The following is a 13816-nucleotide window of genomic DNA, read 5'->3' on the forward strand; positions in this document are numbered from 1 at the left end:
AGTGCCCAATAATCTACCGCGAAAGGAGTTCGAACCCCCAACAATGTCATCGTCAACACCAGAAGAACCCCAGACAAAATGTGGCGCCCCAGATTGCCCGCCCCCGGCACCGAAAAACAGACACGCCGGCCCGGACAATGGACCCTGCCGCCCGAATCGGACCCAGAGCGATACTGGGCCAGCAACAAACCACACAGCGTTGCGGACCAACCATGGTACAAGGACAACAACCCATACCTCGGACTACCACGCAAATACCTAGCGAGGTGGGTATGAATGAATGAATGAATGAATTTTCGACTACGTTCTACCAATACTAGATAATAGGTCATGCCCGCGACGGGGGCTGGGCATAGGTACATAAGTGCGGGAAAAAAAGCCACTTAGGTCAGGCGCTCGCGTGGCCGTGGGCTGGAAAAACCCCAATCCTTTCTGTGTGTTTCCACTTTTATTCCAGGCCTCCTGACCCCGGGAGACCAAGCACCTCTGCGAATGGGAGTGGCTCGTCGTCCGGGTCGGGGGTTTTGGCTCTCGCCACCCTTATCCCCTGGTAACCTCCTCCTCGTAATACCTAGGTATTTGCGTGGTAGTCCAAGGTATGGGTTGTTGTCCTTGTACCATGGTTGGTCCGCAACGCTGTGTAGTTTATTGCTGGTCCAGTATCGCCCTAGGTCCGATTCGGGCGGCAGGGTCCATTGTCCGGGCCGGTGTGTCTGTTTTTCGGTGCCGGGGGCGAGCCAGTTGCGGAGGGCGGGCAATCTGGGGCGCCACATTTTGTCTGGGGGTTCTTCTGGTGGGGGTTGTGACTCCGCGAGGGCGTGCAGTCTTGACCATCTCTTTGGTGGAGCTTGTCTCAGTGTCTGTATGAGTGGGTGGTTGCCCGGGAGCGTGTGTAGCTTGTCGGCAGCCCTCGCCGTCTCTCCTCCAATGATCTCTAGTAGTAGAGAAAATCACCTCCCGAAAAAAAACGTTTGAAGAGTAACATCGGATATGGGAAAAAATAGTTAAATATTTGAATTCTTTATTTTTCATTTCGGCCTTAGGATTTACCTTTTTTTTTATTCTCAAAATTTCTTACCTTTAGAAGCGGATAAAGAGGTGCTAATGAAGGGATTTTAGAATAAGAGATGGGGTAAATACTTTTCAATACAGTAAAAGTGGGGTAGGAAGGTAATTTAATTTAGAGTAAAGGGTAAAGTAATAAATATTAAGGGATTTTAATAATATCGAAGTCTTGGGATTAATTCGAAATCTAGTACTTAGGTCAATAATTTATTTGATTTATAGAACTTTTCTCTTATTTCCAAAAAACGGAAGTGCTCCTTCTCCATTAATCCCTTCAAATTGAGTACTAGATATTATACTAGTTTAATTGTTCTATAAAGCATAGCGAGATATAGTAGTTTTAATAATGTTTGTTCCGAAGTGTATTACTTTATTCACAAATATACCGATTTATTCCCAAACCTTACTAATAGCTCCATTTGGTAGCATGATACTGTCATGGGGCTAGTGCCCGCGGCTGAAATGTCTGGCAATCTTGCCAGGCGAGTGCTCTACCCTCGCGGCAGGCAACATTGGCCTGTGCGCGCGCACGTCTCTCTTTTTAGGACAGCCGGCCAGACTGCCCAGAGGGTGCCCTTTTCTCCCCTTCTCTCTTCGTAGAACCTTATCGATTCAATTGGCCAGCATCTGTGTCACCTATGCTGTACCCCTTACAGATACATCCTACTAAAAAGCAAGAATACGGATTGTGAGTTTAATACAAATATTTATAATTAGGATTATTCGTATGTTTATTTGTATTCATCAAAAAGTAATGTATTCTCTAATATTATTCTAAGCTAATGTGGTGTATTTAATCGTTATTTTATTTTTAATTCAATTTATCTAACCTATCGTATTAATTTATTCATTTATATATTTGTTATATCTATTCTATCGCTTCCAGCAACTTATTCACTCGCGTCTGTTCATTTTTATCAATATTACTCATAGTAAATTTAGATAGAGGACTTGTTTGAGGGCTTGATTGTCGTTGTTTTTGCGGAAGAGGAGAAACGGAAACTAGGGCAGCCTAAATACCTGGAGGAAGTGCCCAGGGCACGGACTTCCAACACACCCCCGTAGGCTGACCTGACGAGACCTGACTCCGAAGAAAACCTCTAACTATATACATCGTGAAATCCTTTCCCAAAAGAGGTGAAAATTAGGGTATCTCCATCTCCCTCTCCTTTCCTCTATTAATGTCCTCCGGCTCTTTCGCGTTCGCTGTCGTATTGTCACATAGCTCTATTCGTGCTCTCTGGCATAGGCCGACAGTCGTGTTCTGGCTTTCCTAGCCTTATGGGACGGGGATTTGGATTGGTTCCTCGGGTTCTTCTACTCCTCCTCTCATCTTCTTGGTGTACTCTTTGAGATTCGGGTTGGTGAAATACTCTTAGATGAGTTAGCTTCTTCTCTTTGGCTGCTACCCTTAGGTACTGGCTTCTTTGGATCGGTTGGGGTTTGCCATCAAGATGGATGGACTTCCGGGTTGCCACAAGATTGTGTGGACTTTGAGGGGGTCTGTCGCTCGCTATGCAACGTCGAGATTGGGTGCCTGTCAGTTGAGTCGACGTCGAGGAGTCGACGTCGAGGGCAAAGGTTGAAAGAAAGAAAGCTGGGTAGATGAGAAAGTTGACTTTGGTTGAGTGAATGGTGAATGACAAGGTGACCATCTTGGTCAAAAGGGGATCTTCCAATTAGATCTAGGTGAAGGTGATCTTCTAATGAGATCAAGAGTAACCATCTTGGCCAACGAAAGAGTGACCTTGGGCTTTAGTCGAGGGTGATCTTGATGATTGAGATCTGGGTTTATCGTGGTCGCTGCAAAATTGCAAGGAAGGTCATTAGCGGGGTAACTGAATGGCCGCTGAATTGATGATGAGAGTCGTCGCCATTTCTTCTTGAGGATGGAGATCGCTACGCTCCTGCACCCCCGTAGATGGCGCAGGATGCTAGAATAGCTTCAAAAAAGGGTGCGCGCAATGCGCGTGAGGGCTCACAACCAGTCGGAGGGCTGGAAAGGGCGACAACGAAAAAGGGCCTGACTGTTGTTGTTTTTGCGGAAGAGAAAAAACGGGAACCAGGGCAGTCTAAATACCTGGAAGGGAGTGCTCAGGGTACGGACTTCCAACAAAACTACTGTATGCATTTGAAATCTTTTCGTTGGAATTATTAGGCGGTTGTATTCGTCGTCAGCTTTAATCAACTATTTGGTTGATATTCCTTGGGGCAGTGGTTCCGTAAGATTATGATCAATTGAAATTTTTAAGAGAAGCTTTGGCTAAGAGTTTGAAACTTATTTCTTCTTTATTACTAGTTTAAAATAGAATCAAAGTATATTATTCTATGAAAGAAAGATTTGCGCGATGAGTATAAAACTACTAATGCAGACTAGTATTTTACCAACTACTTCTTAAAAAGATCCGCTGTACTTTAATTTATGGAATTAATTCATGTTTTCGAATTGCAAAGTATTATGAAACAATATAATAACAATAACATCCTTAGAAAAACTAAGATATAAGTAATCAAGCCCTGACTAGCACTTTTTTGGTATTGAATTATATAGTTCTAATCCTTGAGAATAAGTAGAACGTAGAGACGTAGCCCTCTAAGATAGTTTTTTATCAAAGCTATTAAGGAGTCAATTAAGAGGAAATAAAGTATAAAAGAGGTATTACTACTACTGTAGATAATAGTAGTTAGAATGACCTAGGGTTCTTTTGAAACTAATTCAAGAATTAGAACGAGTATCATTGTTTTAGTTAAAATAGGTATAAAGTGTTTCAAATTCATTACTTTAGTTGCTCTTCTATTGGTTGATCCGTTAATCTTCGTTGATTGGTTTATTTCTTAATAATTCCTTTTTTGTTTCCGTAATTTAAAAAAATTGAAAATTTATATTACTTATCCTTTTTCTATCTGCTTATGTAGCTGATAAACATTATAGTCCAGTCATCTTATGTTTGCGTTTGTAATTAGTTCCTTAATAAACATTAGTTAAGGTATTATTGATCCGTACGTCCAAAGCTCTAGGAAAAAATCGCGAACAAAATCTATACAGAATTACCCCATTTTGATATAGCGCTAGTCTACAAACTTTCCTAGCTCCCTTTCTCTTCTCGTAGAACTACGTTTATCTAACCTACCTTCTAAGGTCCGCCTTGTGTTACGAACTTATGAGAACACACGGGCCAATTCCAAGACTGATAGCACAAAGAACCCAATAAGGCTAGACCGCGTAACGCCAGGACTGTCATAGCGCTGGCGGACCACTACATCACTAGACTATGTTCCAAAAGGATACAAGTAACCGAAGCTGGCAATTCGGTCGCTCAAGTGGTCTTATATAGTTGTGATGGAAGTCGAGAGGCACAACTGCAAGGCTGCCATCACGAGGACAGGGAAGAGCTCACAGGACAACAAGGCTCGCGCTAATTATAGTAAGCCAGACACACCATCATGGAAGTGAGCCTGCAAAACCCAGCACCAAACACTAGGGGCTCACGGTTGCGTGAACATCCGGAAACAGATATCTCGCAGAGGGCGGGCAGGTATAAAGGGACTACGGGAGAACTCAGATTGTCAGATAGTTCGACAGTAGTCAATTGATTATTATCACCGAGACCAGTATAACGCTACCATCCTTGTTGTGAACCTTTTGGCTTCACCGAACGTCTACTGATAGTTCTACCTTCAGCTATCTCATTTAGGCAGATCAGACTGCCGTTCGTCACACCTTGCCACCCGATACTCTTTTGGATAGAAGAATATTGTACGACGTTTGTATAATTAAAAGAAACCCTTGAAAATTTACATTTGTACGTTAAACCCTAATCGGATTGTGGCCTATCTAATATAAGGCTGAGGCTACTCGAGTAAATACCGTATATGAGGAATACTATAAGGTGTTGCGCGTAGTACTAGTGGTAGTTGTACTCGATTAGTTACACGCACCGTCTTCTCAGGTTCGTGTTCATCCCTTCCACGCTTTCGTGCTCTTTCTGTATGTTCCTCGTACATGCGATCATTTTCCACTTTCTTTGGATTGCTGCGCTCCTCTTGGAGGACATCCATGACTCACCGTACAGCAACGACGGCCACTTGTCATAGAAAAGATGACAGAAGGTTTCGAGCGAGGGCGCAATGGGCGCACCATTTTCAACAGGGGTGGCGCTACCTACAGGTAGACCCAGACGGCTCGCTTTGTAGGCGGTAGGTGTCATTCGTGGCGCGTCTAATATGTCATGCTGTTTTCCCTCCTTGGCTCTAGCATTCGCGTTTTCGTGTTAGTTTTGAATAGCATCAGGGCCTGGAGCCACCACCCATTTCGTTCGACTGAGCTTGTAAAATGTATAGTAATGGAACTCTAGCAGGGATATAGGTATGTATTGCCGCCATCTCCAGTCGAGAACGGCGATACTGCGAGCGACAAAGTTAGAAGGAGAAGTGAGAAGGTAAACAGTACATGCTAAGTAGGTACGCTAACTGCAGAACTGGTCAAGAATTGCAGGGAGAAGGTGTTGTGGTGGGGCCTGTCCCACCTCTGCCATTCACTGGCCTTGTTATGTGGGTCCATGAGCTCACACCACCATTGTATTTAGCCCTCCACATTTCTTTTCCTTTCTTGTCTCCTGAGCTTAACACAACAAACACACTTCTTGTGCCCACGAGTCCAAGAGAAGGACAGACAGACAGTGCAACAGGGGTAGGTAAGGAAAGATGTGCTGTACATACTTTATGCGGTATGGGCAGCTACCAAGTCTCCTACGTCGACGTCGAGGTTCCGTAACCACTCAAGGTGGGCGTCATCGCACCATAAGTAGGCTACAACAAGCCATTTCCCCGTGAGCTACCTTCCCTCCTTCACACGCTCTGAGAAAACGATGCGTCGTCCCGGAGCGGAAGTCTATGTTGTTGTCTTCAAACCACGCCATCCGTGGCACAGTTTCCACGTCCCCCTTTGAACGCAGACAATAAAACACCTTTGTATCCGTTTGATAAGCGCCTTGAAAGTATCCAATTGATGTGAAAGGTCAAGAGGCGTCTGCGAAATGAGGATGAGTAATGGAAATAAGGTATGAGCTCGTTATTAGATTGCTTCAGTTTGTGTGAGACCACTGGAAGACTGGGATGGGGAGGTTTGGCTGTGTTGGTTAAGTGGAAGGGAAGAAGAGAGTAGCTAGTTCGATCCTGCTTCTCAACCATTTATAAGTAAGTGTGGAGGTATTTTTCAGGGTTTCAAGCTGCCGTCACGGGATTAAAGGACAGAAACGGTTGTGACTCTGTAGACAAATTCCGATTTAGCGGCACGTTAGCATCATCTGCACGTGGCCCGAAGTACATACGGATTTCAGAGCCGGATCCAACCCCAAAATTGACTTGACGGGTAGGAAAATCTTGCACATGCACTCAAGTGCTGTAAAGGTCCAATTTTGTCAAGTGGAATCTGGTTCTAAGAAGTAGGGTAATAAACTAGACTGCAGAATCTCGGAGCTTTTGTTTTAGGTTCTTTGATGTAGGAAATCAGACACACTCAGTAAAACATACTGCTCGCACATGTGTCTTTTTATGTCCGAGAAGAACACTGTGGCAAACAGCTTGAGACCCCAGGGCACCGTGAGTAGGGCACCGTGAGTTTAATTCTTCTAGTGCCCTGGCTTCCTCCCCATCATAAGGCCAAAAGGACAGAGAGCTGGAGGGCAGGTACCTCTAGGGACATTCCGAATCACCATTGTGCATAGGACTTTGGGTGCGCATGAATATTGCAGTATGCTTGCATATTATATCTGGTTATCAGAGAATCGAAAACCCAACGCCGTGAAATACTGCCGTAGCTGCCTTAATTTCCTAGAGGTACCTTGAGGCCTGCGCCTGTAGATATTCCGGGGACCCCTCGCACTATTGGCTTAACTCAAGACTCGCTGGAAACCGTATATCGTGGTTTGGTGAGATCTGCATAAGCACGCAACACCCATTCTCTTGCCGCGCCGAACTCGACCAACAGCACATACCCATAGTTATCAAAGAAACTAACACATGTGGAAAACATAAACTGTAACCCCGCGTGTGCCCCGATCTGTCTAAGCCAACATCTTGGTGATGAGGACGTCGTCAAAGGCCCACAGGACGGCTTGGAACTGGTGGCTGAAAGCGCCTCCCGTCCACCACGTGCCCTTGTGGCCCTGCAGGGCGTATTGCCTCTGGATGAAGCCATTGCGGATCTCCCTGGCCGACGCGTGCATATGCATGGCGCCGTGCTCCGACCACGCCTTGATCTCGAGATTGGTCGGCCCGCCACTCGAGAGCGTGCCCCGCTTGACCATATCCTCAAAGTTCTTGTTGGCAATGCCCTGCGCCTTGTCCTTATTGAGGTCCTTCTTTCCAACCATAAGCACGCGCCAGTTGGTGGAGTTGCCGCCCATGTAATCAAACCGGGCATTGAAGTTGGGCTTGGGCAGCGCCATGTAGTTGGCCGGCGCGCCCGCCGCGGGAATGTTGACAATGGACACGTCGATGGGGAGCGAGGGATGCGTCACAATGCCGCAGTGGACGACCGATTGCTCGAGCTTGTCGAAGACGGCCTTTTCGGTCCTGTCGAGGTTGAATGGTTCCATGTTCTGCTTGGTGGGCTGGATAGCGATGAGGAGCTTCTTCGCCTTGACGAGCGTGTACCGGCCGGTGGTGCCATTTTCAACCCAGAGGCTGTGGCCGTTGTTGGCCCGCTCACTCTGTACGACAGTGCTGCCGAGAAGCAGGTCGCTCCCCAGGCGTGCCTGGATCTTCTCGTAGACCTCAATGTTGCGACGTGAGTTGGGCGTGAAGATGGTGCCGTTGCCAAGGAAGGTGCGGATCATGGGCTGGTTGAAAGCGCTCAGCACGTACATGGTCAGGCTGTTTTGGAAATCCCCAACTCCCATGCCCGTGACCTCAAACACCTGATTGGCGCAGGCGCTGATGTTGTACTTGTTGACGAACTGGGCGAACGGTAGGAGGAGATCCTCGGGGATGTCCCGGGGCTGAGGGAAGTTCCAGTACCCGGGGAGCAAAAACTTCTCGTACGGCTCCGTGACGGTGAGGAATTTCTGGAGGGCGGCCTTCCTATCCTGGTTCGACGATGGCTCGTAGGCCACTGGCCGGCCCGTCTGGAAGTCGACAAAGCGCTGTGTCAGGGCCACGCGCGGAGCCGGCGAGAAAGATATGCCCAGACGGTTGAAGAAGTCCTTGGCCGGGCCGTAGTCGTTGTAGGAATTTACTCCAAAGTCGAACGGCTTCCCTGTCGAGAGATCGTCAAAGGTCGATACATGGCCGCCCAGCCGCGAGCTCTTGTCAATCACGGCGATGCTCTTGCCAAAATCCTCCTTGAGCCGGATCGCGGCGTAGGCACCACTGGCGCCGGCGCCGACGATGGCGACATCAACGTTAATGATGTGCTGAGCCGCGCTCGCGGGCAGTACCGGGGACGGAGGGGAGGAAGTGGCGGCAACAGCAGAGGCAGCCGACAGCAGCGATGCTGCAATCCAGAGTGCGGCGGTAGTCATGATAGACAATTCAGAGTCGACACATTACAAGTTCTTGAAGTGCTGCCGAACGTGGTCACAGATGGGTGGCGGAAGGGGCAGCTCTTATCAACATGCATGAAAACTTGGAGTGGCTAGCATAACTCGGTACCGACCGACGCATGTCAGATTCTGGTGCAGTGCCCTTTCCATGCCGCCAAATAAGAATATGCCCACAGTTCGATAACCGTGGGTAGAGGACTTGGCCTGTCACCCTTTGCTTCTTTCGCACGCCAAAGGGTGCATGTGTTGGAGGCTGGAAAAGGCGACAACAAGAAGGGCTTGATTCTGGAGATGTCTAACGGAAGAGGGGAAACGGAAACCAGGACAGCTTAAATTCCTGAAATGGAGTGCCGGTGAAGAGGCAAGAAGATCAGTCGATGGCGGCCAGATCTCGTCCAGTATGTATATACCAGGCGGACCGAGATATCGAACAAACTTACCTGGCGGAGATCCCACAAACTACAAGATACGCTATTAACCCAGATGGTCGTCTAGACCACGGTCTTTACTTTTGATAGTCCGGGGTATTAGCGTCGTAATTTTGCAGCCGGCGCAAATACTCCTACGCTAGTTACGCTATTGAGTCCCGTCGATCGAATTATTGACAATAAGCGGAAGTGTTGGAGGTGTCCCGTGTCACGTGCGGCCAGCCATGGCTCCCTCTGGCCATGGCCCCACCGCACAGGGACCTCCCTTGCCCTACTTTTAGACCTCCAGACTTTACACAGTCTGAACTCTACATAATACATCATATTGATTCGTTCGTGGTTGTTCACCCTGTTCACAGAAAGCTTCATTTGCACGTGGAGGTTCAAACAGGACTGGCGTCTTGCTTGTTTGTCGTAGCTCCGCGAATGGTAGGCCCTGTCAAACCCCGTTTTCCGTAGTTTTTCTGCCGGACTCTAGACTGTCGTCCACTTCCGGGACCGTGTATCTGTCACAGGATGAGACTTGCAAAGACGTGGAGAGGTGAAACTAAAATGATGGCGCCCCGAATTGTGAGAATCGAACAATAGGGGAGAAAACGAGGGCGACAGATTAAGAGTATGGCAGGATAGAAAAGGGAACTGAATCCCACTTTGTCCAGTGCAGTGCTGTCTGTGTCGGACTCAGTCGCATTCAGAGCAGCTTCGCATTCAGAGCAGCTTCGCATTCAGAGCAGCTTCGCATTCAGAGCAGCTTCGCATTCAGAGCAGCTTCGCATTCAGAGCAGCTTCGCATTCAGAGCAGCTTCGCATTCAGAGCAGCTTCGCATTCAGAGCAGCTTCGCATTCAGAGCAGCTTCGCATCTCACCCTCGTCACTCTTTCGAATTGTTCTCGCCGTCATTGCGATGAAGACCTCGGGCCTTTTCGCCCTCTCGGGCGCTGCCCTCTCGGGCGCTGCCCTCTTGCAAGGCGTTTCAGCTGCTTGCTGTCGCAGTAACAAGTGCTTGAAAGGCATGTGCTCTCCCTTCCATTTCCTTCCGGGTCCGAATCTTGTGACCAACACCATCGTCCTTGGCGGTCGCCCTCGCCGACGCCGGACTCGCCGATTGTTCCGCAAACCTCGGCACCATCACCGTGACTTCCACCGCGGCCGCAACTACCTCCACCGAAACGGTAACCACCACACTGGACTATGTCACCTCGTTCACCTCCACAACCTTCGACTTGTTCACCGAAACCACCACAGAGACAGCATTGGCCGAAACCCTCTTCTACACCGAAACCGTCACTTCCACCGGACCGGTCCAAACGGAAACGGTCACGCGGACCATGACTCAAACCCTCACTACCACCTCGACTGAGCTGGCCCCCGGCGTCACGTCAACTGCAACAAACTATGTCGAGGAGCCGAGTAGCTTGAAGGTCAAGGCCCGTCGGACAGATATTGCTGCTCCCTCTGGCCTGCCTGAGTATGCCCCGGCCAATTGTGCCGACTGGGCCAAGTATCTCAAGGCGTGCAAGTGCGTCGGCGTCGAGGAACCGTCTCTGCTGCCGTCGAGACTGAAACCGTGACTGTGTCGATTCCCGGTGAGGAGGTGACAGTTACTGTCCCCATGACTGTTTCCAGCACCCAGACAGCCATTGTGTCGGCAACCGCCACCGACGCCAGCACCGTGACGGAGACCGTGACAGATACGCCCGATAGCGTCACCACCATCCAGACCGTCACCGCCACTTCTACCACCACGGTAACCACCACATCCACGCCCACCACCGTTGTGCCGCTCACTTGCCAGGCTACGGGCCACAACTTTCAAGTTACCACGCCACGTCCTGACTCGACGTATGCTTTATGGTTGTGGCGGAGTGGCAACTTGGTCCAGTGGGTAAACTATGTCGGTCTAGCAACCCCCACGGTCCTATCGACTGTCTGGTCTCTGGAAAACAACGGTTATATCCAACCCACTGGCTATGATGGCATCCTTTATATTCTAGCCGATAGCTTGGGTGCCACTGTGCAGATCAAGTTGGGCGACAGGGCCAGTGTTGATGCCGGTGTCGCGGCCGGTACGATGGCGCCGATCAAGGGCTGTGTCGACCCAGCCACTGGTCGGTTTACCATATCAGCGAATGGACGGCAGAACCTCGTGCGGTGCGGAGGTTCGGTGTATATCTCTAGCGGCAACGGGTCCGATGCGGGTGCCGCTTGCGTCCAAGTTGCCCCAAAGGCTGTCCAGGCCTATATGTAAATATTCGGGGCCATTCGAAGGCCCGCCTAGACCATCCGACACAACTGCCTCTCGTCCTCAAACCCCCGAAGTTCTAACAGTGGGGTTCTGAGTCTGGGTTTTGGTACTGTAGCGTGGGTGTGGTATGGGGAGGAGTCGCTCCCGGCGAGTAACGGAAGCCATTTGTCTTTGGATCTTGGTTCGTTTTAAAAGCCTTCTGGCTCGCATGTTTGGTTATAGACAGCTGTCAGTGTGCTCTAATTCAACGCCCCTGTATTACTTACAACAGTGCCCGAAAGAAAAGAAGGCCGGTGAATCCCCGCATTGAACGCCAAGGTGTAAGCAAAGTGGCATTGCTTTGCAGCCTGTACTATACGTCCGGACTACAGTACAAGGAAGAGCCGTGGCTTCCAATTACTGTACACTGTACATAAGTACCTCCAATCTTGGCCGCCTCGAAATCCAACACACAGTGACAATGACGCTCACTCTTCCCACTACCACCATAGATCTCCTTCGTTCTTCTCTAGAGTCTTGAAATATATTATACACTCAGTCCAATGTGATCGACCCGTCTATTTCAAATTCGTTCTTGTCGCTCGTCCCCTTCATCATGTCCACCAATGCCGAGCAATCGTCAAGCCATTTGAGCCAGGAATGGGACTGGGTGGCACAGGTAACGTGTTCTACTGCACCTCAGCTGCGTACAGCTAATCCATTGGCAACCCTTTTGGCTTGTTTTTTGCTGATTGAACAAAACACGCCAGAGAGCTGAGACAATTGCAAGCCAGGCTCGAGCCGGGGTGTGACGAATGAAGAACATGGGCTTGGCGGCTGCCTAAGGGATAGGTTCTCTCCGAATGCCAGATCGGGACGAGTATTTATACCTACTCAAAGGGCCTGATGTGTGAACAACTTTGCTTCCTCAAACCACTTCAACCGCTGAAGCAAACAAACAACTACATACCAAACATGCCGGGCCCAGCCCATCAATGCCGTCACGAGGTCTTGCAAGTAGACGTCTCGAGCTATGCGAAAGAAGCGGGGTGCTCGCGTCCTTCGGAGGAACAGAGGCAGACAGCAGCAACAACAAAGCGATCTGGTCGCCCGTATAATCAACCTGAAGGCGAAGACGCGTCCACCATCTCACCGTACACCTTCCCAGCCCCACTCACGCTGCCTGACGATCTGCTGGCTCTCGGCGACGATGAACCTCCGCAGAGCATGCTCTCTTGGATTCGCCAGAGAACTCCGGTTACGCAGGCACGAAAGACCATATACGTGGTGCGCACGCCGACCGTCGACGAGGGAGTCTCATTTATGCAGCCATGGACAGTCCCTACCACCACCACCAGCAGAAAGCTAAAAGCGGTCGAGCCTCCACGTGTGGCCGACGTTTCGGCTTATCTAGAGGCCTTCTACTATCCCCTCCCAGTGAAGACTCTCCCTCAAGAGGTGTCTTTCGTACCTTGGGAGACCCCCAAGCCCGAAAAGGGACGCAAGAAAAAGGCACCTATGCCCAACTATGTTGGTTTTCAGATTGGCGATGGAGTCACACGGGTCCGTACGCGTCCCTGCCCAGATACCGTCTTTGGTGGTCAACTCAACCTGAATGACCTATTGGACGGAGCGTTGCACGTGCTTCCAGACGATGCCTATGCCATTCTGCTGCTGGTTGATCATGACCTGTATGAAGACGACGAAGACGACTTTTGCTGCGGCCGAGCTTACGGTGGTAGCCGAGTCTGCATTGTCTCGTCGTCTCGCTACCATCCCGCCCTTGACACACTGGACTATTACATTGTCGGTGGCATTGACCTGGCCCATATGTGGCCGGCCTCCCATTGCCAAGCCTTTGTTGATGGTGTCTGCTCCCTACATGACCCTCCTCCCCCGTCGAAGAAGAGAAAGCGGACACAGAAAAAGCTGGAGCCAAAAGCCCCAGCCGACAGCGTCCCCCCTGGCCTGGACGTACCTTCAACCCCCATGGGTGCTGCGCTTCGGGCAGTTCAGCCTCTGTCACACTCGGCAAAGGATCTCCATGGACTATGGTTCTCAAGGGTTGCTCGCACCGTCTCTCACGAGATCGGTCACTGTTTCTGCTTGGGACATTGCTCCTATTATGCTTGTGTTATGCAGGGTACAACAAGTGTGGCAGAGGATGTTAGACAACCTCCTTACTTGTGCCCTGTCTGCCTGGCAAAGGTCACACATGCCCTGATGGGCGTCTCACCCGACATTGGAAACAATGAGCAGGCATACGTCGTGGAAAGATACCAGGCCTTGATGGATTTCTGCCAAAGTTGGCTGCACGTGAGTATGTTTGGTGGTTTCCATGCATGGCTTGAGAAAAGGGTCCAGATTCTCTCCATAGGGCGTAGTGCCTCTTCGCCTATCTGCCTTAACTGACGAACGAGCACTTGTTGGCGTTCGTGAGACATAAGGGCGTGTTCGCTGCGGCATTAGTACAGTGACAGAAACCTTTTTTTGGTGGCAGAAACGCCTTGGATTAGGAATAGAAGAGCTTCTCTTACTGCACTGCTGCCGGAACC

The 13816-nt window shown here is 49.7% G+C and overlaps 5 protein-coding genes across 5 annotated transcripts; 3 read left to right on the plus strand and 2 right to left on the minus strand.

Moving 5' to 3' along the window:
• Positions 1-383: 383 nt before the first annotated feature.
• On the minus strand, positions 384-773 carry SMAC4_13539 (uncharacterized protein; the record flags this gene model as incomplete). The annotated part of the gene is made up of 1 exon (XM_066091452.1): positions 384-773. One exon carries the CDS (start codon positions 771-773, stop codon positions 384-386), a length of 390 nt encoding a protein of 129 aa, XP_065946615.1.
• A 6337-nt stretch (positions 774-7110) lies between these two features.
• SMAC4_05649 (uncharacterized protein) lies at positions 7111-8628 on the minus strand. Its single transcript, XM_003348505.2, has one exon. It carries the CDS (start codon positions 8586-8588, stop codon positions 7131-7133), a length of 1458 nt encoding a protein of 485 aa, XP_003348553.2. The 5' UTR covers positions 8589-8628; the 3' UTR covers positions 7111-7130.
• A 961-nt stretch (positions 8629-9589) lies between these two features.
• Positions 9590-10608, plus strand: SMAC4_05648 (uncharacterized protein; the record flags this gene model as incomplete). Its single annotated transcript, XM_066090328.1, has 4 exons — positions 9590-9607; positions 9697-9711; positions 9801-10209; positions 10283-10608. The coding sequence occupies 4 exons, from the start codon at positions 9590-9592 to the stop codon at positions 10606-10608; spliced, it is 768 nt and encodes a 255-aa protein (XP_065946616.1).
• Positions 10609-10649: 41 nt separating this feature from the next.
• On the plus strand, positions 10650-11429 carry SMAC4_05647 (uncharacterized protein; the record flags this gene model as incomplete). Its single annotated transcript, XM_003348503.2, has 1 exon — positions 10650-11429. The coding sequence occupies one exon, from the start codon at positions 10650-10652 to the stop codon at positions 11283-11285; it is 636 nt and encodes a 211-aa protein (XP_003348551.1). The 3' UTR covers positions 11286-11429.
• A 766-nt stretch (positions 11430-12195) lies between these two features.
• SMAC4_05646 (uncharacterized protein) lies at positions 12196-13801 on the plus strand. Its single transcript, XM_003348502.2, has one exon. It carries the CDS (start codon positions 12237-12239, stop codon positions 13671-13673), a length of 1437 nt encoding a protein of 478 aa, XP_003348550.1. The 5' UTR covers positions 12196-12236; the 3' UTR covers positions 13674-13801.
• The last annotated feature ends 15 nt before the right edge of the window (positions 13802-13816 follow it).

Source organism: Sordaria macrospora, chromosome 3, assembly GCF_033870435.1.
Source record: "Sordaria macrospora chromosome 3, complete sequence".
In the NCBI taxonomy this organism is placed as follows: Eukaryota; Fungi; Ascomycota; class Sordariomycetes; order Sordariales; family Sordariaceae; genus Sordaria; species Sordaria macrospora.

Excerpts from the sequence above, each read along its gene's own strand:
- SMAC4_05646 (XM_003348502.2), top strand. The coding sequence starts at position 12,237 with ATGCCGGGCCCAGCCCATCAATGCCGTCACGAGGTCTTGCAAGTAGAC.
- SMAC4_05649 (XM_003348505.2), bottom strand. The coding sequence starts at position 8,588 with ATGACTACCGCCGCACTCTGGATTGCAGCATCGCTGCTGTCGGCTGCC.